At 41.9% G+C, this 25784-nt stretch overlaps 1 protein-coding gene across 2 annotated transcripts in view; it reads left to right on the top strand.

Moving 5' to 3' along the window:
• Positions 1-25784, top strand: part of SPEG (striated muscle enriched protein kinase) — a 374397-nt gene that overhangs the window by 218712 nt on the left and 129901 nt on the right. For both annotated transcript variants that reach the window (XM_056537025.1, XM_056537027.1), the window contains one exon: positions 1460-1635. In XM_056537025.1, the coding sequence (XP_056393000.1) occupies positions 1460-1635 (176 nt within the window). The remainder of the gene's footprint in view (positions 1-1459; positions 1636-25784) is intronic.

Genomic DNA, 25784 nt, shown 5'->3' with positions numbered 1-25784 from the left:
TACTGGTCACCTATCTGTCTACCTCAGTAAAGCTACCGTTAACCCTGACCTGGCCTTGGACTCTTATTTGCCCTGCTTAACTAGGACTAGCGGTGCTACCGTTCAGGTGGTTATCGGTTAAAACCATGCCCTGGCGTCACAAACACAAAGTGGTTAACAACACCTGCCCCTGGGCTACAACATCTGCCCCATACACCTCACTTCGCACCCCTGTGGCACACCACAGAGGTGTTACCCCGTACCCTTGCTGTCCTGTCAGCCCCCCTACAGTGTCCCCTGGGCCCCCTTGCATCTGTCCTCCCGATGTAAATATGTTTCTAATGTAGTATACTATGTAATGTGTTCAGAAAGCGTTGTCACTTTAAGACTGTTTACCATGTGACTTGTCATGTGATTGTTACCTAGGAGGTACCAGTGACCAGGTGATCCCAGGGGTGACCTATGGGCTCCCTGCTGATCTCCCCCATATAAGTCCTGGGTGGAGCTTCTCTCTCTTTCCTTACAAGTCTTTGCTGAGGTCAAGTCGAGTCCTAGAGAGTCCAGAGTCATAGGAGCCTCAAGTCCAGTCTACAGCTACAAGTAACAGCCATTGGCTGTCCGGGCATGCTGGGAGTTGTAGTTTTGCAACATCTGGAAGTCCGTAGGTTGGAGACCACTGCTCTATGCCATTTCTGTGCTTTTCATCACAGTGGCCACCTGCAAAAAAAAAAAAAAAAACATTAAAGGGGTACTCCCATGGAAAACTTTTTTTTTTTTTTTTAATCAACTGGTGCCAGAAAGTTAAACAGATTTGTAAATTACTTCTATTAAAAAATCTTAATACTTCCAGTAATTTTTAGGGGCTGTATACTACAGAAGAAATGCTTTTCTTTTTTGGATTTCTCTGATGTCATGACCACAGTGCTCTCTGCTGACCTCTGCTGTCCATTTTTGGAACTGTCCAGTGCAGGAGAAAATCCCCATAGCAAACATATGCTGCTCTGGACAGTTCCTAAAATGGACAGCAGAGGTCAGTAGAGAACAATGTGGTCATGATATCAGAGAAATCCAAAAAGAAAAGCATTTCCTCTGTAATATACAGCCCATAAAAAGTACTGGAAGGATTAAGATTTTTTAATAGAAGTAATTTACAAATCTGTTTAACTTTCTGGCACCAGTTGATTTAAAAAAAAAAAAAAAAGTTTCCACGGGAGTACCCCTTTAAGATAAAAGGGGGTCATTTACTAACTTTTGTTTTCTCCTGTCTGTGGGTCTGTGTGCGCCTGGTGCAGATGGTTGATATTCACCAAAAAACACCCAATGTGGAGCTTACTTGTCAGTCAGCTGTCCGGGCATGCTGGAAGTTGTAGTTTTGCAACAGCTGGAGGCACCCTGGTTGGGAGAAACTGTCAAAGAATTTATGTTTAATGATCTATATATGTTCAATTTACTGCAAGTTTTTTCTCTCCATCCTGGACAGGCTGAAGAACAAACAGCAGGTGAAACCCGGCGGGAAGTATCACATGACGGAGGAGGAGGGCGGCTTCTCTTTACTTCATATTTCAGGGTCCGAGAAAAGAGATTCCGGATTCTATATCTGCAAAGCAATAAACGAATATGGAACAAAGCAATGTGAGGCCAAGGTAGAAGTAAGAGGTAAGAAAGCATTGATTCTTCTACAGGTTTATATGACAAATATTTATAATATATCAGTTGCATAAAAAATAGACATATATATATATAATTAAAAATGTATGTATTACTGTTCTATAAGTACTTACCTAGTGTTCATTTTAACAATCACTGGACTGTCATGTAAACAAGGCACAATGAAGAGGCGGGGCTTCTGCAGATTTGCATATAAGGGGGCATTTCTCTGCAGTTTTGGTGACATTTGTGTACTTCAATATGGGACTGAAATGATGGGAGTTGCGTGATATAGGCAAAATAGGCGCTGTCCTAGATTCATGAAGCTTAGAGGCCAGAAATTCTTAATTTTATTACATTTTATTTGTGCTGTTAAGTTTTATTTCCATAATTATTTTATCGTTATTTTTATTTCTACATTTATTTAAAAAAAAATTATTTTTAGTTACCGGTATTTATTATTTTTATTACCATTTTATGACATTTTGTTTTCCTTTTTTAAGAAAATTTTGTTTTGTTTTTATTTCTATTTTTTATTACAGTTTATTTAATTTTTTTGTTTCTTTTTGTTTTTACAACTTATTTACTTAAATTTTTATTACATTTTACTTTTCTTTGTAGATATTTTATATTTTGATTACATTTTACTTCTATTTTGATTGCATTTCATTTTTCTTTTTAGTTATTTTTAGTTTTTTTGATGTTTTGCTTTTTTTTTTCTTCATTATTTAGCTTATTAGTTTGTATTTCTATTTTTTTATTATTGCTACTTCTGTTTTTATTATTTTTCAGTTTTTTAGTTATTTTACATTTTTAATTTTTTTTAATTTTTAGCTTATTTTATAATTTTCACTATTTTCATTACATTTTATTTTTATTTTTCATAATTCTTTTAGCTCTATATTTTTTCTTATTAATTATTTTTATTTTGTTTTTCTTATTAATTATTTTTGTTATGTTTAGGTTATTTGTTTTTTTAATTATGTTTTAGCTGATTTTATTTTTGTTATTTTTTTATTATTACTACTTCTATTTTTATTATATTTTTTAAGTTTAGTTTTTTTGTTTTATTATTATAATATTATTTTACTTTTTTTTATTTCTTCCTTCTAGTAATTGAGAAGGGGAGGTGGATACATCTTGGGATAGCAAAAAGAATTGATAAAATGCAGCTCAGCTTATTGTGTAGAAATGGACACAGCCAATCGCTTTAAAGGGGTACTTCGCCCCTAGACCTCTTATCCCCTATCCAAAGGATAGGGAATAAGATGTCTAGGGGCGGAGTACCCCTTTAACCTTTGTTGACAGCCCCTCGTTTAGATGGACAGTTGGGTCCTTTTTATAGTAGAAACGGAGCCTGGCGGTCTGTAAGCTGAAGCGTCTTTTTGCTGCTTCTGCTTTTCCATAACATTTGATGACCATCTTGTGTCCTTGTGACTGATCATGTGATTACCAAAGACCCGAAATATAGTGAGAGCTATATGGGGACATAAGAAAAAACACATAAAAATCTTTATATGCTTGCAAAGTGCTGCTTATCCAAAATCACTAAAGAGCAATTCTACTCGTACTATGACAGCACATGATCTGCAACACAGGGCGGTACAAAAAGAAAAAAAAGAGAAGAATCCCAGAGTGCCGCCATATATGGAACCTTTACAATAGTGATGGGGTCTTATTTGTTTTATTTGTTGTTTTTACATCAATATATAAATATACAGTACCTAGAGTTGAATTGCTCCTAATTATATATATATATATATATATATATATATATATATATATATGTATATATATATATATATATATATATATATATATATATTTAATAATTTATTTTTGTTTATTTATTTTCTATGTATTTAATAATTTTTCTATTTATTTATTTATATATTTTTTAATTATTGCTAATTATAAGATACTTTTTTGGGGGATTTCTTTTGCAATTATGACAAGCATTGACTTTTCAGCTACAGATCTGATTTTCCAGTACAAAGGTCTGCGGATATGGACTATTTTTCCACCACTTTTCTCCCGTTGAATCTGTACTGAGCTCTTTGATCTGAATCATACTTATTCCTAGGAAAATAAGTATGACGTCTTGGGTTTGCGGAGCGCCCGGGTTGTGGAAAAAGATACAGTCCCTTCCTGCCACTATCTCGTCTCTGCATAGGAATAGACTGCATGTTGCCTTAAGCTAAGCCTTTCCCTGGTTTCTGCATGGCACCGCCACCAAGGGCCAACGGCTGCATGCGTACCCTCCAGCTGGGTAGAGGGGTACGGGCAATACGCTATGCTCAGCAATACTACCAGGAGTGCAACTAACAAAGGCATGGATGTAGAATGTGGCCCACAGAAGCCATGATATACCATTGTATGATGGATTGTAATGTTCATCGGGCCTATGATTTGATGGCATGGTTCATGTATGGGGCGCACACCGTTGCTTGCTAAATAATTTTGGACAACTTAAAGGGGCACTCCGGTGGAAAACTTTTTTTTTTTTTTTATAAATGAACTGGTGCCAGAAAGTTAAACAGATTTGTAAATCACTTCCATTTAAAAATCTTAAACCTTTCAGTACTTATTAGCAGCTGTATGCTACATAGAAAATTCTATTATTTTTGAATTTCTTTTTTGTCTTGTCTCTCTGCTGACACCTCTGTCCGTATCAGGAACTGTCCAGAGCAGCATAGGTTTGCTATGGGGATTTTCTCCTGCTCTGGACAGATCCTGATACGGGCATCAGGTGTCAGCAGAGAGCACTGTGGACAAGACAAAAAAGAAATTCAAAAAGAAAAGAATTTTCTCATTTTCATTTCTCATTTATCATTTTAGCATACAGCTGCTAATAAGTACTGGAAGGATAAAGATTTTTTAATAGAAGTAATTTTCAAATCTGTTTAACTTACTGGCACCAGTTAATTTAAAAAAAATATTTTCCACCGGAGTACTCCATAGCATATACATGGCTTGTTGGTGTCTCACATCTTTCCATAGAATATGATTATTTCTCTTTTTGACCACCCCTTCCCCAGATTGTCATAGTTTAGTTTGTTAGTACTTGTCCTTATGTCTGGGTACAACCCAGTAGAGGGCATAGAACATTCTGTCTGCCGTACAGTAGAATGCCTTTACTTGCTGTACAGACTTGTTGTTGGTGCCGCCCATTCAGGAAACAGGAAGTATAAGAAGACTGGACATGAGTAGCTTAAAGGGGTACTTCACTGCCCCAACATTCAGAACATTTTGTTACGAACGCTTGGATTGGGTGGCGGGGTTTTTTGACATCACGCCACGCCCCCTAATGTAGTGACACCCCGCCCCCTCAATACAAGTCTATGGGCCCATAGACTTGCATTGAGGGGATGTGCTGTGATGTCCTGAGGGGGCGTGGCCCGTGATGTCACAACCTGCACCGAGCATTCTGAATGAACGCCGGGTGCTGCACAGAGATCCCAGGGGTCCCAGCTGCAGGACCCAAGCGATCAGACATCTTATCCCCTATCGTTTGGATAGGGGATAAGGTGTTTGGGGGCGGAGTGCCCCTTTAACCGTGATTGGCTGTGGTTGGGTCAGGTAACTCGGGTGACTCCGGTGCCCCCTGTTAGGTGGACTGGGCTTCTTTTTTCAGAAATAAGAAAGATTGTAAGGCTATGTTCACACGGTGTATTTTCCTATGTATTTTAAATTAAAATATTTTTAAATACGTATATAAATTTTTTTTTCCGTTTTTATAGTTAAGGAGATAAGGTGTCTAAGGGCGGAGAACCCCTTTAACCCATGATTGGTTGTGGTTGGGTCAGGTGACTCGGGTGACTCTGGTGCCCCCTGTTGGGTGGACTGGGCTTCTTAGGATGCGCAAACATGTCAGAGATGAGAAAGATTGTAAAGTTATGTTCACACGGTGTATTTTCCTATGTATTTATAAAAAATATATATATTTTTTTTTTTTATGAATCTCTAAAATTTGGGTCCGATGCTGTATGTAAGTCTATGGGAAAGTGGCTGCACACAGTATATAAAAAAAAAAATGTTTACGTTTTTACTTCCATAAAAATAAGTTTTATTTATATTCAGGGACTTTTTTTTTTTTTTTAAATATGACGGCTTTTTTTTGATCGTTCACGTATGCGTCTCAATTAAATTTAAAGCAATAAATTAAAAGTAAAACAGGCAAAAGTACTGAGAAAAATTAAAATCGCCATTATTTTTCATAGCAGAAATACACCAGGAAAAACGCTGGGTAAACATAGCATATAATCGAGGGTATCTGCAAAATGAGAATAAAGTTAGGTTTACATCCTGGTTCGTGGCCTCTGTTGCAGATTCATTTTAAATAATGGCGCAAACCAAAAAAATGTTGGGGGAGATTTATCAAAACCTGTCCTGAGGAAAAGTTGCCCGGTTGCCCATAGCAACCAATCAGATCACTACTTTCATTTTTAACAAGGCCTCTGCAAAATGAAAGCAGCGATCTGATTGGTTGCTATGGGCAACTGGGCAACTTTTCCTCTGGACAGGTTTTGAGTAATCTTCCCCTTATTGAGTTTTTTTTTTTTCTGGTTAAAATTCAATGAATTGACAGACACCAACCAAAACAAAACGATGGACCCCTATTAAAGTCAGTGGGGTCTGTGGGGCTCCGCTGGTGCCTGTTGAGTAGCAGCAGATGGCTCAATTTGGCGCTGTTGAACGAGATTTGCATCGGAGGCCGCGAACCCTGCAGTACATCGCTAGTAATATGGTGGTGGGAATAAACAGGGCTGCAGTATAAAGAATGGTGGACAGAACACACCATGCACTGATTCCCTGTAAGGCTGGGTTCACACTACGGTTTGTAACTACGGTTCCCGTATACGGCTGGGAAGAGGGGGGCGGGGCTTAATCGCGGCGCCCGCACTCAGCCGTATTCGGGAACCGTATTTAATGCATGTCTATGAGCCGACCGGAGTGAACCGCAGCCTCCGGTCGGCTGCTTTTTCGGCTGTATGCGGTTTCCCGACCGCAGGCAAAAACGTGGTCGACCGCGTTTTTGCATACGGTCGGGAAACCGCATACGACCGAAAAAGCAGCTGACCGGAGGCTGCGGTTCACTCCGGTCGGCTCATAGACATGCATTAAATACGGTTTCCCTATACGGCTGAGTGCGGGCGCCGCGATTAAGCCCCTCCCCCCTCTTCCCAGCCGTATACGGGAACCGTAGTTACAAAACGTAGTGTGAACCTAGCCTTAGGCTGCGTTCATAACACGTTTGTGCAATACAGTTCCTGTATCAGGTTTTTGATGAAAAACGGATTCCTCAAAACCTGACTAAACTGTATCAAAACGTGTGTACAAATTTCAACCCGTATACAGTTAAAAACCGTATTCGGTTTGAAAAATGATGTCCGGTTGCATCCGTTTTTTAAGAAAAAAACATATACGTTTTTAACTTTTCACTCCATTTTGAATAAAGTTTCACTTGTTTGATTGAAATCCCATGAAAAAAAAAACTGAGCAAAGTCAAAAACCGTATGGAACCGTACACACATACGGTTCTGTACGGTTCCCATTGACTCCCATGTTAAAAAAAAAAAAAAAAAAAAAAACGTATACGGTTTAATACGGTTTTTCACCCGGACCAAAAAACATGATACACTACAGTTATGGGTACGGGTAAAAAAAACGGACAAAACTGTATAAGATGCAAAACGGACTAAACCGGACGATGCGTTTGACATGCGGTTTACTATGTTAAGTCAATGCATACCGTTTTTTATCAAAATTTGTGGCAGCAGCGGGAAATACACTGCGTATCCCTCGCTCACTATACACACAGATCTTTCCGGTGGCAGCCCTATGCGTTTAGTGAGTTTTAGAGGCGGAGCCGTGTGCTGGCGTGACTGTGACGCGCAGCTCCGCCTCCAAAACTCACTGCACACATAGGACTGCGGCCGGAAGAATTAATTGATGAAAAAACGGATTCTTCAAAAACCTGACTAAACTGTGTCAAAACGTGTGTACAAATTTGAAGCCGAATACGGTTTGAAAAATGATGTCCGGTTTCATCCGTGTTTTTTTTTTTTTTTAAAGAAAAAACCGTATACGTTTTTAACTTTTCACTCCATTTTGAATAAAGTTTCACTTGTTTGATTGAAATTCCAAGAAAAAAAACCTGTGCAAAGTCATAAACCATATGATGAAAAGCGGATGGAACCGTACGCACATACGGTTCTGTACGGTTCCCATTGACTCCCATGTTAAAAAAAAAAAAAAACGTATACGGTTTAATAAGTTTTTTTCACCCGGACCAAAAAACGTGGTAGACTACGGTTATGGGTACGGGTAAAAAAAATGGACCAAACTGTATAAGATGCAAAACGGACTAAACCGGACGATGCGTTTGACATACGGTTTACAATGTTAAGTCAACGCATACGATTTTTCACGCGGACCTAAAAAAACGTGGTAGACTACGGTTTTGGGTAAAAAAAACGGACAAAACTGTAGGGTGGTGTCTGCGGGTCTCCGCTGGTGTCCATTGTGTAGTAGCAAATGGCTCAGATTGGCGCTGCTGAACGAGATCTGCATCGGACGCCGCGAACCCCTACGGTACATCGCTAGTAATATGGTGGTGGGAATAAAACTGCGCACGTACTATGCAGGTCTGTGAAACTGAATGTTATGAATATAAAGGGGGGCCCCAACCAGATAATGTGCTCTTTTTTTAACTATTTGTTTCCATAACGTGATTATTTGCTTTAATTTGACTACACAATATAATTGTAATGCAGTGTTTCCCCTCCAGGGTGCCTCCAGCTGTTGCAAAACTACAACTCCCAGCATGCCCGGACAGCCTTTGGCTGTCCGGGCATGCTGGGAGTTGTAGTTTTGCAACAGCTGGAGGCACCCTGGAGGGGAAACACTGTTGTAATGTAATTAGAGATGAGCGAACTTACAGTAAATTCGATTCGTCACGAACTTCTCGGCTCGGCAGTTGATGACTTTTCCTGCATAAATTAGTTCAGCTTTCAGGTGCTCCCGTGGGCTGGAAAAGGTGGATACAGTCCTAGGAGACTCTTTCCTAGGACTGTATCCACCTTTTCCAGCCCACGGGAGCACCTGAAAGCTGAACTAATTTATGCAGGAAAAGTCATCAACTGCCGAGCCGAGAAGTTCGTGACGAATCGAATTTACTGTAAGTTTGCTCATCTCTAAATGTAATGATTTGATGTCTATTATAATGTAATCTGCTTTGATATGAGATATTTTTGCCTCTTTATCCACCGATCTCTCATTTGCTGCTGATAAATGTGCATGTCCTGCTCTTGGCTTCTGCTCCTTGATACTGTTGTTTGCCTAACACTGTTACCGTGCGTTGTATTTAAAGAAGCACTCCGGATTATTATTTATTTATTTTTATTTTTTTGCACATATCATGCACACAAACTCACTAGTCCTACTAGTTATTTTCCAGCACAGCTGCATCCTTACAGTTTATCACTGTAACTGGGTCATGTGATCACCAGCCTGACCCACAGAAAATCACAGTGTTTAGTCCAGGGTCAGCTGACTTCCTGTGAACTACAGGATGACATCATCGTCACTTATGAGATCTCTCCTGCTCGCTACCAGACCCATCCTTTCCAGCTCTATCTGTATACTGCTGCTATCTCTATGGTATCAGGATATATAGTAGTTATACACCTCCCCTCTAGCTCAATCTGTATACTGCTGCTGCTATCTCTATGGGATCAGGATATCTACTATATATCCTGATCCCGTAGAGACAGCAGCAGTATACAGATAGAGTCGGAGGCAAGGAATATAACTACTAAATATCCTGATCCTATAGAGATAGCAGCAGCAGTATACAGACAGAGCTGGGGGGGTATGTATAACTACTAAATATCCTGATCCTATAGAGATAGCAGCAGCAGTATACAGACAGAGCTGGGGGGCATGTATAACTACTAAATATCCTGATCCTATAGAGATAGCAGCAGTATACAGTTAGAGATGGAGGGGAGGGGTATAACTCATCTATATCCTGATCCTATAGAGATAGCAGCAGCAGTATACAGATAGAGCTGGAGGAGAGGCATAAAACTACTATATTTCCTGATCCTATTGAGATAGCAGCAGCAGTATACAGATAGAGCTGGAGGAGAGGTGTATAACTACTATATTTCCTGATCCTATTGAGATAGCAGCAGCAGTATACAGATAGAGCTGGAGGAGAGGCATAAAACTACTATATTTCCTGATCCTATTGAGATAGCAGCAGCAGTATACAGATAGAGCTGTAGGAGAGGTGTAGAACTACTATATTTCCTGATCCTATTGAGATAGCAGCAGCAGTATACAGATAGAGCTGGAGGAGAGGTGTAGAACTACTATATTTCCTGATCCTATTGAGATAGCAGCAGCAGTATACAGATAGAGCTGGAGGAGAGGTGTAGAACTACTATATTTCCTGATCCTATTGAGATAGCAGCAGCAGTATACAGATAGAGCTGGAGGGGAGGTGTAGAACTACTATTTATACATTTCCCCTCCAGTTCTATATGTATACTGCTGCTATCTCTATGGAATCAGGATATAGAGTAGTTATTCACCTCCCCTCCAGCTCTATCTGTATACTGCTGCTATCTCTATGTGATCAGGCTATAGAGTAGTTATACACCTCCCCCCCTGCTCTATCTGTATACTGCTGCTGCTATCTCTATGTGATCAAGATATATAAAGAATTTATATACCTCCCCTCCCAGCTCTATTTGTATACTGCTGCTATCTCTATGGGATCAGGATATATAGAATTAATACACCTCCCCTCCAGCTCTATATCTGTATACTGCTGCTATCTCTATGGGATCAGGATATATAGTAGTTATACACCTCCCCTCCAGCTCTATCTGTATACTGCTGCTATCTCTATGGGATCAGGATACATAGAATTAATACACCTCCCCTCCAGCTCTATCTGTATACTGCTGCTATCTCTATGGGATCAGGATATAGAGTAGTTATACACCTCCCCCCCCCCGCTCTATCTGTATACTGCTGCTGCTATCTCTATGTGATCAAGATATATATATAGAATTTATATACCTCCCCTCCCAGCTCTCTCTGTATACTGCTGCTATCTCTATGGGATCAGAATATATAGTAGATACAATTTTTACAGCGACTTAGGAAATTCACAGTAAAAACACGACCAAAATGCTGTTACAATGCAACATGTGACGACTTTGTATCTTCATAAAACACCTCAATTGTGATTATTGGTGAAATCACTTTTGCTTCCTGGAAAACATGTTAAAACTGCACAGGATGTGAACTGAACACAACCCACTTATGAATCTCAGCAGTCAAGGCTGCTGCAGTCTGGCCAGACGATCAAACTCCGCACCCTCTCTCTGCAAAGCCAGAAATGAGGGCAGCATTAGGAAATCATTTTATCGTTTTGAATTGCAATCAATATGGCTGAAACCCCATGCCTGCCACATCAGCTAAAACAGGTAAGCATAAGGCATACACAAGAACCTCTACATTAGTCTCTAATAATAACCTTTGTTGCACTATATAAGCAAAATAAAAAATAAAAAAAAAGAATAAAAATAATTCCTGGGGTGCTTCTTTAATCTTGTTTTATTCCTGTCGTTCTAATATTTGCCTGTTGTATGTTAACCACAAAGGATGTGTCAACTTTTATATAACCTTTCAAATCATTTAATGTTTGTTATAAACTCTGCTTATAAACATGTAAAGCAGTGTTTCCCAACCAGGGTGCCTCCAGCTGTGGCCAAACTACAACTCCCAGCATGCCCGGACAGCCAAAGGCTGTCCGGGCATGCTGGGAGTTGTAGTTTGGCCACAGCTGGAGGCACCCTGGTTGGGAAACACTGATGTAAAGCCATAATCTTATGTCGTATTTTAAATATATAATCAAACTTTACTTCCGCTCATCAATATGAAAACAAACAGGGCTGCAGTATAGAGAATGGCGGACAGAACACACCATACACTGATTCCCTGTTAAAGGGGTACTCCGGTGGACAACTGCCTTTTTTTTTTTTTTTTATCAACTGGTGCCAGAAAGTTAAACAGATTTGTAAAATATTTCTATTAAAAAATCTTTATCCTTCCAGTACTTATTAGCTGCTGAATACTACAGAGGAAATTATTTTTGGAACACAGAGCTCTCTGTTGACATCTCTGTCCATTTTAAGAACTGTCCAGAGTAGGAGAAAATCCCCCATAGCAAACATATGCTGCTCTGGACAGTTCCTAAAATGGACAGAGGTGTCAGCAGAGAGCACTGCGTTCGTGATGTCAGCAGAGAGCTCTGCGTTCCAAAAAGAAAATAATTTCCTCTGTAGTATTTATTCAGCAGCTAATAAGTCCAGGAAGGATTAAGATTTTTTTTTAATAATCTGTTTAACTTTCTGGCACCAGTTGATTTAAAAAAATAAATAAATAAAAAAAAAGTTTTCCACTGGAGTACCCCTTTAAGTTTTCACACAGCTTTGTACAGTTGCTAATAAGAAAGCAAGGCTTCACTATAAAGCATGGTGGACAGAAAACACTAAGGCCGGGTTCACACCACATTTTTGCTATAAAGTTCCCGTATACATTTTCAATTTGAAAACCGTACGGAACCGTATTGAAAACCGTACGCCAAACGATGCATCAGGTTGTGTCCGTTTTGCGTCTTGTACGGTTTTGTCCATTTTTTTCCCTGTACCCAAAGCCGCAGAATACCTTGGTTTTTGGTCCAGATAGAAAACCGTATTGAAACCGTATACGTTTTTTTTTTTTAACATGGCAGTCAATAGGAACTGTAGAAAACCGTATGTGCGTACAGTTCCATCCGGTTTTCACCGTACGGTTTTTGACTTTGCACAGTTTTTTTCTTGGAATTTCAATCAAACAAGTGAAACTTTATTCATAATGGAGTGAAAAGTTAAAAATGTATACGTTTTTTTTCTTAAAAAACTGATGCAATCGGACATCATTTTTCAAACCGTATACGGGTTAAAATTTGTCCACACGTTTTAATACAGTTTAGTCCGGTTTTGAGTGTTTTTCATCAAAAAACCTGATACGGGAAACTGTATAGCAAAAACGTGGTGTGAATGCAGCCTAAGGCTGGGTTCACACCACGTTTTGTTAAATACGGTTCCCGTATACGGCTGGGAGGAGGGGGGGGCGGGGCTTAATCGCGGCGCCCGCACTCAGCCGTACACAGATTCTGTTTTGAGATTGTGATTTCGCACAGTTGCCAATATGGAAAAGCAAAGCTGCAGTATAGAGCATGGACAGAACGCACCATGCACTGATTCCCTGTCAAAGGGGTTATCCAGGAATAGAAAAACAGAGCTAGTTTCTTTCAAAAACAGCTCCACGTCTGTCCCCAGGTTGTGTGTGGTATTACAACTTGGCTCCATTTACTTCAATGGAACCTTATTCTTTTACACTGTTGCTAATAAAAAATCAGGGCTGCACTATAAAGCAAAGTGGACAGAACACACCATGCACTCATTCCCTGTTAAAGGGGTACTCCGGTGAAAAACTTTTTTTTTTTTTTTTTTTTTAAATCAACTGGTGTCAAAAAGTTAAACAGATTAGTAAATTACTTCTATTAAAAAATCTTAATCCTTCCAGTACTTATTAGCTGCTGAATATTACAGAGGAAATTCTTTTCTTTTTGGAACACAGAGTTCTCTGCTGACATCACGAGCACAGTGCTCTCTGCTGACATCTCTGTCCATTTTAAGAACTGTCCAGAGTAGGAGAAAATCCCCATAGCAAACATATGCTGCTCTGGTCAGTTCCTAAAATGGACAGAGGTGTCAGCAGAGAGCACTGTGGTCATGATGTCAGCAGAGAGCTCTGTGTTCCAAAAAGAAAACCATTACCTCTGTAGAATATAGCCCCTAAAAAGTACTGGAAGGGTTAAGATTTTTTAATAGAAGTCATTTACAAATCTGTTAAACTTTCTGGCACCAGTTGATTTAAAAAAAAAAAAAAAAAAAGGTTTTCACCGGAGTACCCCTTTAATCTTGTGCTTTTGCACAGTTGTCAATATAAAAAAAGCAAGGTATAAAGCAGTGGTCTTCAACCTGTGGCCTCCAGATGTTGCAAAACTACAACTCCCAGCATGCCCGGACAGCCGTTGGCTGTCCGGGCATGCTGGGAGGTGTAGTTTTACAACGTCTGGAGGTCCACAGGTTGGAGACCACTGGTATAAAGCATGGGGGACAGAACACACCATGCACTGATTTCCTGTTATGTTTATGCTTTTAGATAGTTGCTAATAAGATAGTAGGGCTGCAGTATAAAACATGGCGGACAGAACACATAATGGGAGCAAAGCGGAGCGAAGGGGTACCGGATAGTGGAGTGGTGGCGTTATGGCGGCGTTAGAGCCCCCTTCACCTAAATTTAAGGGTTGGGTATCATAAGGGGTTAAGGGGTAGCTGGCCTTTTAAGGGGGGGGGGAGATGTACATGAGGTTGAGATGCATAAGGATCAGAAGTTTAAGGGGAGGAGCTTACAGCGGTAGTCAGAGGAGGGCTCTCTCTGGCGGGAGAACGACAAGTACCTCTGTGCTTGCGGACATTACCTGACGCCACATGGACGTGGAAGCCTTGATGAGGCAGCTCCGGGCTGCTGTGGATGATCGTCGCTGGGCCTGGCTTCAGGAGCGGGTGCGGGCAGTGCTGGGAGCAGGGCAGCCGGCGGAGTCTGAACCTTCTGGCCCGCGATGTTGCTCGCGGCGCTTGTGGGGACCGGCCGGCTGAGCCCTGACTCTGCCCCCCAGGTCCCGGCGGCGCCTCAGAAGCCCCAGCATGAGGATGTTGTCCGCGCTTTGCTAGTGCAGTTGCTAGGGGTTTTGTCACAAGGCGCTGGGGGAGGGGTAGCGGGGAGCTCTCCTTTGCCAGTATGGGAGGCCGCGAAGGGGCAGAGTGTTGGGCCTGTGGTGGTGGCGGGTCCGGTAGTGGCGATGGGGACAGGGGAAGTGGCAGACAGCGGTAGTCGGGAGGCAGGGCCTGTTGCGGTGGCTGGGGGGAGTGTTGGTGAGGGGTTGACTGCGACTGCTCCTACGGAGAAGGTCGGGGATGATGTGCGCTTGGCGGACACGGCTAAGGGTGAAGTATATGAGTGTTTTGAGGGGCCGCTGGGGGCTCATTTGAAGCCGTTAGGGAAAAGATCTGGAAGGACGAATACGTGGAAATCTTTTCCTTGCTTCCGTTGGAAAAGTTTAATCTGGATCGTAGAAAGCCTGAGGAGAGTTAGAAGGAGGAGGAAAAGCGGCGATATCGGCAGATACCGCGCACTTTTTCAAATCGGCTCCAAGCTTTTTCTATTTTGGCGAGTGTTATATGCGAGAAGTCGCCGTCGCACTGTGATGGGCTTGTGAGGTATGTTAAGGGAAAGGGGGCGGGTCTAACGTCCCTCCAGTCATGTACCGATTCCCTTGTGCTTTTCCTTATTTGCACTGCTGTATAAGGGTACGTTCACAGGCACGGAATTTATAGCGGGTTTTCCGCTGCGTATTTGAAAGTGGGCGGGCTCTTCTCAGCTGTCCGCAGCAGATTTTCGGCGGTGGAATTTACGCTGCGGAAAATCCGCCACAGTCCCTACTGACTTCAATGGGGCTTTCGGCGGATTTTCCGCAGTGTACATTCCGCCGCGGAAAATCTGCTGCGGACAGCCGAGAAGAGCCCGCCCACTTTCAAATACGCAGCGGAAAACCCGCTAAAAAATGTGCGCGTGTGAACGTACCCTAAAGCATTGTGGACAGAACATGTCATGCGGTGATTCACGCAAAAGCAAAGCTGCAATGTAAAGCATGGTGGACAGAACAGCTCATTTATTTCTGACTTTAGCTAATGCAGATAGGTTGAAGTCACTGATTGTAAGTGTATCTTAAATAGCTACTTTTACTGAAGAACCAATCCAGGTAAGCTCCGCCCACAGGTGGGCATCCATGTTATTATAAGTTGACACATCCAGTGCTGTGTACTCGCTTTGCTCGCATCGCTGCGCCGCTCGCTGTAACCGCTGTGCTGTGAATGGCTGGCTTGCCGCACGCTGACTGCAGTTTCTGTCTGTATACAGGGCGAGTCAGATAATCTCCTGTCACTAACAAACTAACACAGGAGCCGAGCTGCAACCCCCCCGGAACACATGGACTATGCCGGCAAGAGAGGGGGTCCTGGCCCAGCTGCACCAGGGGGAGGCATAGGAGCAGGACAGACCTCTTCTTACAGACATGATGGAGCAGGAAAAAAAAAGACTTTGTCGGAGTTCCCCCCCTCGTGTCACTGACATCCGCCCCCGAGGGGCCGCGGAAAAACAGACTGCGCTAAATGGCAATCCCGTATCTCCAGCCTCTAATGATAAATCTCTTCTCGCTGTTCCTTCACCTCGTCACACTAATAATAGTTGCACCCCTTCCCCACAACGTTCACAATTCCAAACTACAATTCCCATCATGCTTCGTTTCCCAGAACTTAGGGTGTTATGGCGGTAAAAAAAACAAAACAGACAGCTTTACTAAAAGAAAAAAAAAAAACTTGCTCTATAAAAAAATATTCTTGCAAAACTACAACTCCCAGTGTGCCCGGACAGCCGTCGGCTGTCCGGGCACGCTGGGAGTTGTAGTTTTGCAGCCTCTGGAGACAAATATTGTTGCGGCAAGACTTGCCGAATTCCATAATGGCAGCTTTACAGCATCGCAAGATAATGTTCATTTTTGGTCACCGAAGAATATGGCGTAGTATCGGTCGCTATGGCAGTGCCGCACACCAATAAAAGCTGCCATTTGCGTACCACGCTTTTTTGAGCCTCCTCTGAGAGCTGGTTAACATGTTTCCAGCATTTTAAAAATAAAGAGGCTCCACGGGGGTGGGGCTTATTTATACAAGCCTCCTGATTGGCCTATATAGGGACTGTCTTAGTGCTACTATTTCAGCTTTCATCACGGAGAAGCCTTTCCTGGTGACCCAGGTTAGAAACAAAAAAAATTAATAAAAAAAACAACGTCACAGGGTAACATTGAGTTGCATTCATAAGAGTGAACTATAAACTGTAGACCTTCCCCTGAGGAACATCCACTGTTAGAAGTTGTTCTTCAGGCCATTCCGGGGTCGGGTGACAGTAGGTGGAGCTTAGGGCCCGTTTTGCTATGTTTGCACTTTTTGTATCTCACTATACCCTGATTTTATTTTCTAGAACAGTTCAGGTACATGTTAGCACCTCTACCTAAGACTATAAAGGCCTTTATCCATTGACGGTATATAGACGACATCTTTGCACTGACAAAGTAAATTCCATATAGACTCAATCAGTAGATCGCCATCTACGGTCCAAACTACCCTACACCTGTTTTACTACACTGCCATACAGCTTTTGTAGGGCACTAACATACGGATGTTGTAGGGCACTACCATAGGGATGTTGTAGATCACTACCATAAAGATGTTGCAGGGCACTGCTATACAGATGTTGCAGGGTACTATCATACAGATGCTGTAGGGCTCTACCATACAGATGTTGCAGGGTACTACCACACATATCTTGTAGGGCACTACCATACAGATGTTGTAGGGTACTACCACACATATCTTGTATGGCACAACCATACAGATGTTGTAGGTTACTACCACACATATCTTGTAGGGCACAACCATACAGATGTTGTAGGGTACTACCATACAGATGATGTAGTCCACTTCGATACAGATGTTGTAGGGCACTACCATTCGGATGTAGCAGGGTGTTATCATACAGATGTAGGGCACTACCATACAAATGTCGTAGGCCACTACCATAGAGATGTAGGGCACATTTATATAGATTATGTAGGGCACTACCATACGGATTTGGAAGGGCAATACCATACTGATCTTGTAGGGCACTACCATAGGGATGTTGTAAGGCACTACCATGGGGATGTTGTAAGGCACTACCATGGGGATGTTGTAAGGCACTACCATACACATGTTGTAGGGAACTATCATACAGATATTGTAGGGCTCTACCATAGGGATGTTGTAAGGCACTACCATATGGATGTTGTAGGGCACTACCATACAGATATTGTAGGGAACTACCATATGGATTTGGAAGGGCAATACCATACTGATATTGTAAGGCACTACCATAGGGATGTTGTAAGGCACTACCATACGGATGTTGTAGGGAACTATCATACAGATATTGTAGGGCTCTACCATAGAGATGTTGTAAGGCTCTACCATAGGGATGTTGTAGGGGACTATCATACAGATATTGTAAGGCACTACCATAGGGATTTTGTAGGGAACTATCATACAGATATTGTAGGGCACTACCATAGGGATGTTAATTATGTACGGTAGTTCTATATAGATTTTCTTCACAAACCCAAAAACAAATAGTGACAAGTGTCATCACATACAACAAATGCGTAGCTTTAAGAACTAAAATCTTTTGAGGGCAGCCAGGGTACCCCTTTATTACCCTCACCCCACACATCTTACCAACACCTCGACAGCTGCCCACCCCAGCCCTCTATGAATTGCACTAGTCATAGACATTACAAAGTATCTATAGACAATACAGGAAGATTCCATGTCTGTCGTTCACAGGGGTCCGGGCAGCTGAGATATGAGGGGGTCTTACTCCAGATCATAGAATTTATCTTACGTATCTACACCGTTCCCATTATTTCACCTGCAGATCTCAGCTTCCGATAACCACTTTGTACAGGACATGATGGAAAGAAACACGTAGTATTAAAGGGGTACTCCGGTGGAATATATATATATATTTTTTTAAATCAACTGGTGCCAGAAAGTTAAACAGATTTGTAAATCACTTCTATATAAAAAATCTTAAAGGGGTATTCCAGGAAAAAACTTTTTTTTTATATCAACTGGTGCCAGAAAGTTAAACAGATTTGTAAATTACTTCTATTAAAAAATCTTAATCCTTTCAATAATTATCAGCTGCTGAAGTTGAGTTGTTGTTTTCTGTCTGGCAACAGTGCTCTCTGCTGACATCTCTGCTTGTCTCGGGAACTGCACAGAGTAGAAGAGGTTTGCTATGGGGATTTGCTTCTAAACTGGGCGGTTCCCGAGACACGTGTCATCATAGAGCACTTAGACAGAAAAGAACAACTCAACTTCATCAGCTCATAAGTACTGAAAGGATTAAGATTTTTTAATCGAAGTAATTTACAAATCTGTTTAACTTTCTGGAGCCAGTCGATATATATATATATATATATATATATATATATATAAGTTTTTTCCTGGATAACCCCTTTAAAGAGTACCTGTCATCAAACCATATTTTCTATTTTCTAAACTAACTCAGATTATATTCACCAACTACTCCTAACACCCCTCCTGCCCTAAAAAACAACAAAAAGCTGTGTATTATACCTTTCCCCTTCCTCATATTGTGTGAGCTCCCGGCAGGAGAAAGTGGGCGTTCCCCAGCAGGGGAGACGTCACTGAAGCCTGCGAGAGCTGTGCCTCACCATGCCCCGCATACACTTCCTGGGTTTGGACTTCAGTAAGTCTGGGTGGAGACCAAATTAAAGGAGAACTACGGGATTGAAAATGTTATCCCCTATCCTAAGGATAGGGGATAAGTTTCAGATCGCGGGGGGGTCCGACCGCTGGGGACCCCACGATCTCCCGTACGGGGCCGCGGCTCTTTGCATAGAGAGCACTTGTCGACCACGGCACGAGGCGGCGGCTGACACACGCCCTCCATTTACTGCTATGGGAGAGCCAAAGCGCTACCTTCGGCAATTTCCGGCTCTCCCATAGCAGTGTATGGAGGGGGCGTGTCGGCCGCTGCTTCGTGCGGTGGTCAACACGCCCTCTCTAAGCAGAGAGCCGGGGCCCCGTACGGGAGATCGCGGGGGGCCCCAGCGGTCGGATCCCCAGCGATCTGAAACTTATCTCCTATCCTTAGGATAGGGGATAAAATTTTCTATCCCGTAGTTCTCCTTTAACTGTTTGGGAACAGAACAGCGCCACCTAGTGGCCGTTTTTTTCAATCACATTAAAAACATATAAAGGTTGAGAATTTTAACAGCAAGTAAATAGCAAAGTGTCTTATAATAACATAGGGAACAATATATCAAAAGTTTAGTTTGTGACAGGTACTCTTTAATCCTTCCAGTACTTATCAGCTGCTGTATGCTCCACAGGAACTTATGTAGTTCTTTCCAGTCTGACCACAGTGTTCTCTGCTGCCACCTTTGTCCGTGTCAGGAACTGTCCAGAACAGGAGCAAATCCCTATAGCAAATCTATCCTGCTCTGAACAGTTCCTAACATGGACAAAGGTGTCAGCAGAGAGCACTGTGGTCAGACAGAAAAGAAATTAAAAAATAAAAGGAACTTCCTCTTGAGCATTCAGCAGCTGATATGTACTGGAAAGGTTAATATTTATATAGGTTTATATAGAAGTAATTTACAAATCTGTTTTACTTTCTGGCACCAGTTGATTTAAAAAAAAATTGTTTTCCACCGGAGTACCCCTTTAACTTAATTCCAACCCAGATATTCAGGTATTTGTCATTCAATTAAACCAACCTTTGCTGCTGCAAATCCTCTGTGCTGCTTTTGGTTTCTTAAAAATAAATAAATAAAATATATATATATAGCAAGCTATAATGTCTGTGTTGTTAGAAGCCTCTGTGTGCCTCCAGTTGTTGCAAAACTACAACTCCCAGCATGACCGGACAGCCTTCGGCTGTCCGGGCATGCTGGGAGTTGTAGTATTGCAACAGCTGGAGGCACAAAGTCTGCACAACGATGGTGCCTATAGACGTAAAGTAACAAGCACAATACATTCCCTTATACAGTCCACTATTTGCAGCATTTCACAGTCTACATTTACATTGTGCATGGGATTTTGAGCTACTATTCATCAGGCCCCAAACCAGGGTGCCTCCAGCTGTTGCAAAACTACAACTCTCTGCATGCCTGGACAGCTAAAGGCTGTCTGGGCATGCTGGGAGTTATAGGTTTTGCAACAGCTGGAGGCACCCTGGTTGGGGTAAAACTGCCCTACACTCTGTTCACATCCAAAGCTGCATTAAAATTCTGCCGTTTGCTGCATGCGATGTGATTACCCTTTGTTTTCACCGCACTGAGCTCCAAAAATGCACAACTGGAACTGGCAGCATTCGGAATGCAGCTCTGGAGGTGATCGGAGTCTAACTTCAGATCGGTGCACAAAACAAGGAAAGAAAAGAGTTTAAAGGGGTATTCCAGGGAAAAACTTTTTTTAATATATCGACTAGCTCCAGAAAGTTAAACAGATTTGTAAATTATTTCTATTAAAGAAATCTTTCAGTACTTATGAGCTGCTGAAGTTGAGTTGTTCTTTTCTGTCTAAGTGCTCTCTGATGACACCTGTCTCGGGAACCGCCCAGTTTAGAAGCAAATCCCCATAGCAAACCTCTTCTAAACTGGGCGTTTCCCAAGACAAGTAGTGATGTCAGCAGAGAGCACTGTTGCCAGACTGAAAACAACAACTAAACTTCAGCAGCTGATAATTATTGAAAGGATTAGGATTTTTTAATAGAAGTGATTTACAAATCTGTTTAACTTTCTGGAGCCAGTTGATTTATATATATATATATATATATATATATATATATATATATAAATAAGTTTTTTCCTGGAATACTCCTTTAAGGTGTACTCCAGAGGGGGAAAAAATATTTTCAAATCAACTGGTGCCAGAAAGTTCTACAGATTTATAAATTACTTCTATGTAAAAATCTTAATGTTTACAGTACTTATCAGCTGCTGTATGCTCCAAAGGTTGTGTAGTTCTTTCCAGTCTGACCACAGTGCTCTCTGCTGACACCTCTGTCCATAGCAGGAACTGTCCAGAGTAGGAGCAAATGGTAGGAGCAAACCTCTCCTGCTCCAGACAGTTCCTGACATGGACAGAGGTGGCAGCAGAGAGCACTGTGGTCAGACTGGAAAGAACTGCACAACCTCCTCTGGAGCATACAGCTGCTGGTAAGTACTGTTTTTTTTTTTTTTTTAAATAGAAGTAATTCTCAAATCTGTTTAACTTTCTGGCACCAGTTGATTTGAAAAAAAAAATTCTTCCCACCAGGGTACCCCTTTAGTGCGTAAACTGTGAAATCTAGCAAGTAATGGAGAAGGTAGAGGTGGTTAAATCAGCTCTTAAAGCCAACCTGACCCCTTACCATCAGAGCAGTACAGATACTCCTGTCAGGACCTCTCCTATAGGAATCAGTCTGCAAGCTTAAAGGGGTACTCCGGTGAAAACCTTTTTTCTTTTAAATCAACTGGTGGCAGAAAGTTAAACATATTTGTAAATTACTTCTATTAAAAAATCTTAATCCTTCCAGTACTTATTAGCTGCTGAATGCTACAGAGGAAATTCCTTTCTTTTTGGAACACTGATGACATCACGAGCACAGTGCTCTCTGCTGACATCTCTGTCCATTTTAGCAACCATGCATAGCAGATGTATGCTAAGGGCAGCATGGTGGCTCAGTGGTTAGCACTGCTGCCTTGCAGTGCTGGGGACTTGGGTTCAAATCCCACTAAGGACAACAATAAATAAATAAATTAAGACTTATTATTATTATAATAACGTCAGCAGAGAGCAGTGTGTTCGTGATGTCATCAGAGAGCATTCCAAAAAAAGAAAAGAATTTCCTCTGTAGTATTCAGCAGCTAATAAATACAGGAAGGATTAAGATTTTTTAATAGAAGTCATTTACAAATATGTTTAACTTTCTGGCACCAGTTGATTTAAAAAAAGAAAAAAAAAAATAGTTTTTCCACCGGAGTACCCTTTTAACCTCCATCCACACAGCCTGAGTACAGAAGTACTGACTGCTGAAAGACACCACTAGGGGGAGCTCACTGCATAAAAAAATAACTATATAGCTCTTTACAGTACAGTGCTGCCCTTAGTGGTGATCAGCGATAAAAAATGGATCCCTTATACACAGGATTGGTGATAAGTGTCTGATCATAGCGGGGGGGGGGGGGGGTCCTGGGGGGTTGTCACTCGCTCCATTTATGGTCTATAGATTGCTGGAGATTTGGCAATCCCTTAGATAAAGTGTGTGACACTAGGGATCAAGGGGGTCCAAGAGGTTGAAGCCTCCATGATCAGATACTTATCCTGTGGCCTTATGATACAAAACTACAACTCCCAGCATGCCCGGACAGCCGTTGGCTGTCCGGGCATGCTGGGAGTTGTAGTTTTGCAACATCTGGAGGCCCACAGTTTGAAGACCACTGAACTATCCAGGGCTTAGACATAGGGCGCCATTGGGGTCCAGGCATTTCAGACGATTTGCAGCACCAATAAGGCTACAGGTAGCGCCATTTTTGTAGCACACTCGCCACATCACTCCATACACAGCGCCCTCTAATGGCCATCTGAATACAGCAAATACGTAAAAGAATGAGGGCGTCCAATCCCCATCCAGCGATCTGCGCCAATCTGAACCAGACACACAAGTAACGTCATGTACTCCATCATCCTCTGTATCCCGGACCTCACCCCTCCCCCAACCCTTTAACGTACAGAAACGAAAGATAACAAATTTTGTTAAGATGATAATTTTTATTTTATTTGTAGTCCCAATAAAATCTTCATTTTTTTGGAACATGTGTTTGCTGTCGTTACTAACAAAACGAGATGACGGCGCAGAATCTCCGCATACGCCACCGCGGCTACGGCGCCGTTTGCTGTAATCTTTCCTGTGGCTTAACGATTTGTTTCTTTGTGTCCATTGTTATATGGTCATCGTTGGTGTCAAGTTGTGGATTCTATTCACTTCTGTTCGGTGTTCAATGATTAATGTTGCATTGTAAGGGGGAACTCTAACTTGGAACTGACAGGAAGTCCTCTGCACAATCCACAATTGATCAATAATAATGAAAAGTTCTGCAACGTTCACTCTGTGCTTGCTGTCAGTGAATTGACCGGATCGTGACAAAATATTTGTAAGGACCCATAGAGAAACCCTAAGGTGATGTTTCCCAGCCAGTGTGCCTCTAGACGGAGGCACACTGGTTGGGAAACATTGGGTTACACTAAGCACTGAACTGCTACCTATCAGGGACAGTGTGAATCCTTGGGAGCAGTTTTTCCCGACCAGGCTGCCTCCAGCTGTTGCAAAATTACAACTCCCAGGATACCCAGATCGTCTTTGGATTACGATGGAGGCCCCATGGTTGGGAAACACTGCTCTGGAGTGAGCAGGGTTCAAAAGCAAAGAAAGAGCTGCACAGCAAGGAAGGGGTTGCACTAGTGTTTCCCAACCAGGTTGCCTCCAGCTGTTGTAAAATTACAACTCCCAGGATACCCAGACCGTCTTTGGATACAGCTGGAGGCACCCTGGTTGTGAAACACTGCTCTGGAGTGAGAAAGGTTTGAAAGGTAAGAAACAACTACAAACCAAGGAAGAGATTACACCAGTGTTTTCCAACCACGGTGCCTCCAGCTGTTGCAAAACTCCCAGCACACCCAAACCGCCTATGGATACAGCTGGAGGCACCCTGGTTGGGAAACACTTCTCTGGAGTGAGAAGGGTTTGAAAAGTGATATGTGAGCAGAAAGGAAAAAAACAGCAGCACAGCAAGGAAAAGGTTACATCAGTGTTTCCCAAGCAGAGTGCCTCCAGCTGTTGCAAAACTACAACTACTAGCATGCTGGGAGTTGTAGTTTTGCAACATCTGGAGGCACCCTGGCAGGCAAATGCTGCTAAAACATCTTGACGTTGTGGATAAGTGATACATTTGTATCTGTGATGGGTATAAGATCATTTCCTAAGAAGGCAGTAATGCAGTAGGAGGAGGATGTTATCGTTCTGTTACGTGCAGGGACAGAATGTGATCTGCAGCAGCGGTGGAGACTGCTCCTCTGTGCAGGGGACATACAGGGGGTCCATTCAATGTTCCTCATGTTAATGATGTGACAGTGACGCTGGCGCCGGCTCATTTTCACCCGGGGGCTGGAGGAGTCAGTGTCAGGATTTAGTCGTCCTGTCTAATCTTACCCAAGGTGACACATGAGAAACTCAGTCACAGGCCGGAGCTCTCGTCCTTGGGGAAGTCATGTTCCTTCCATGTGTATCCATTGTATCATACTGGTGATAAACTGTATCATACTGGTGATAAACTGTATCCATTGTATCATACTGGTGATAAACTGTATCCATTGTATCATACTGGTGATAAACTGTATCCATTGTATCATACTGGTGATAAGTTGTATCATACTGGTGATAAACTGTATCATACTGGTGATAAACTGTATCCATTGTATCATACTGGTGATAAACTGTATCCATTGTATCATACTGGTGATAAATTGTATCATACTGGTGATAAGTTGTATCATACTGGTGATAAACTGTATCCATTGTATCATACTGGTGATAAATTGTATCATACTGGTGATAAGTTGTATCCATTGTATCATACTGGTGATAAGTTGTATCATACTGGTGATAAATTGTATCATTCTGGTGATAAGTTGTATCCATTGTATCATACTGGTGATAAATTGTATCATTCTGGTGATAAGTTGTATCCATTGTATCATACTGGTGATAAGTTGTATCATACTGGTGATAAATTGTATCATACTGGTGATAAGTTGTATCCATTCCCTGTGCACTGGTCAGTACTGCTGACTTTTAATGCTGGTCCTCGTGTCTTTTCTAGGTGCCGATTCATTTCTGATATACCTCTATATTGGTTGGGGTTCCACTTTTAGTGCTACAAGGCTCCAAATCCCCTGCATAGGCATCGATTGTAAAGGATTGGTCTGGCAAAGAGCAGATATTTAAAAGAAAATAACCGGCCCGATCCCCAACACTGCCTGTTCCGACTTTTTACATCTCTGCTACAAAGTAGAAAAAATATCCTTGTTACCCACGCACTGCAGGGCCCCGTTTACACTGTGTTAAAGGGGTACTTTGGTGTAAAAAAAATGTTTTAAATGAACTGGTGCCAGAAAGTTAAATAGATTTGTAAATTACTTCTATTAAAAAATATGAATTCTTCCAGTACTTATCAGCTGCTGTATAATACAGAGGAAGTTCTTTTCTTTAAAATTTCTTTTCTATCTGACCACGATGCTCTCTGCTGT

Source organism: Hyla sarda, chromosome 8 (genome assembly GCF_029499605.1).
Source record: "Hyla sarda isolate aHylSar1 chromosome 8, aHylSar1.hap1, whole genome shotgun sequence".
Taxonomy (NCBI): domain Eukaryota; kingdom Metazoa; phylum Chordata; class Amphibia; order Anura; family Hylidae; genus Hyla; species Hyla sarda.
Note: the sequence above shows the minus strand (reverse complement) of the source record. Positions and strands in the feature narration are given on the sequence as shown.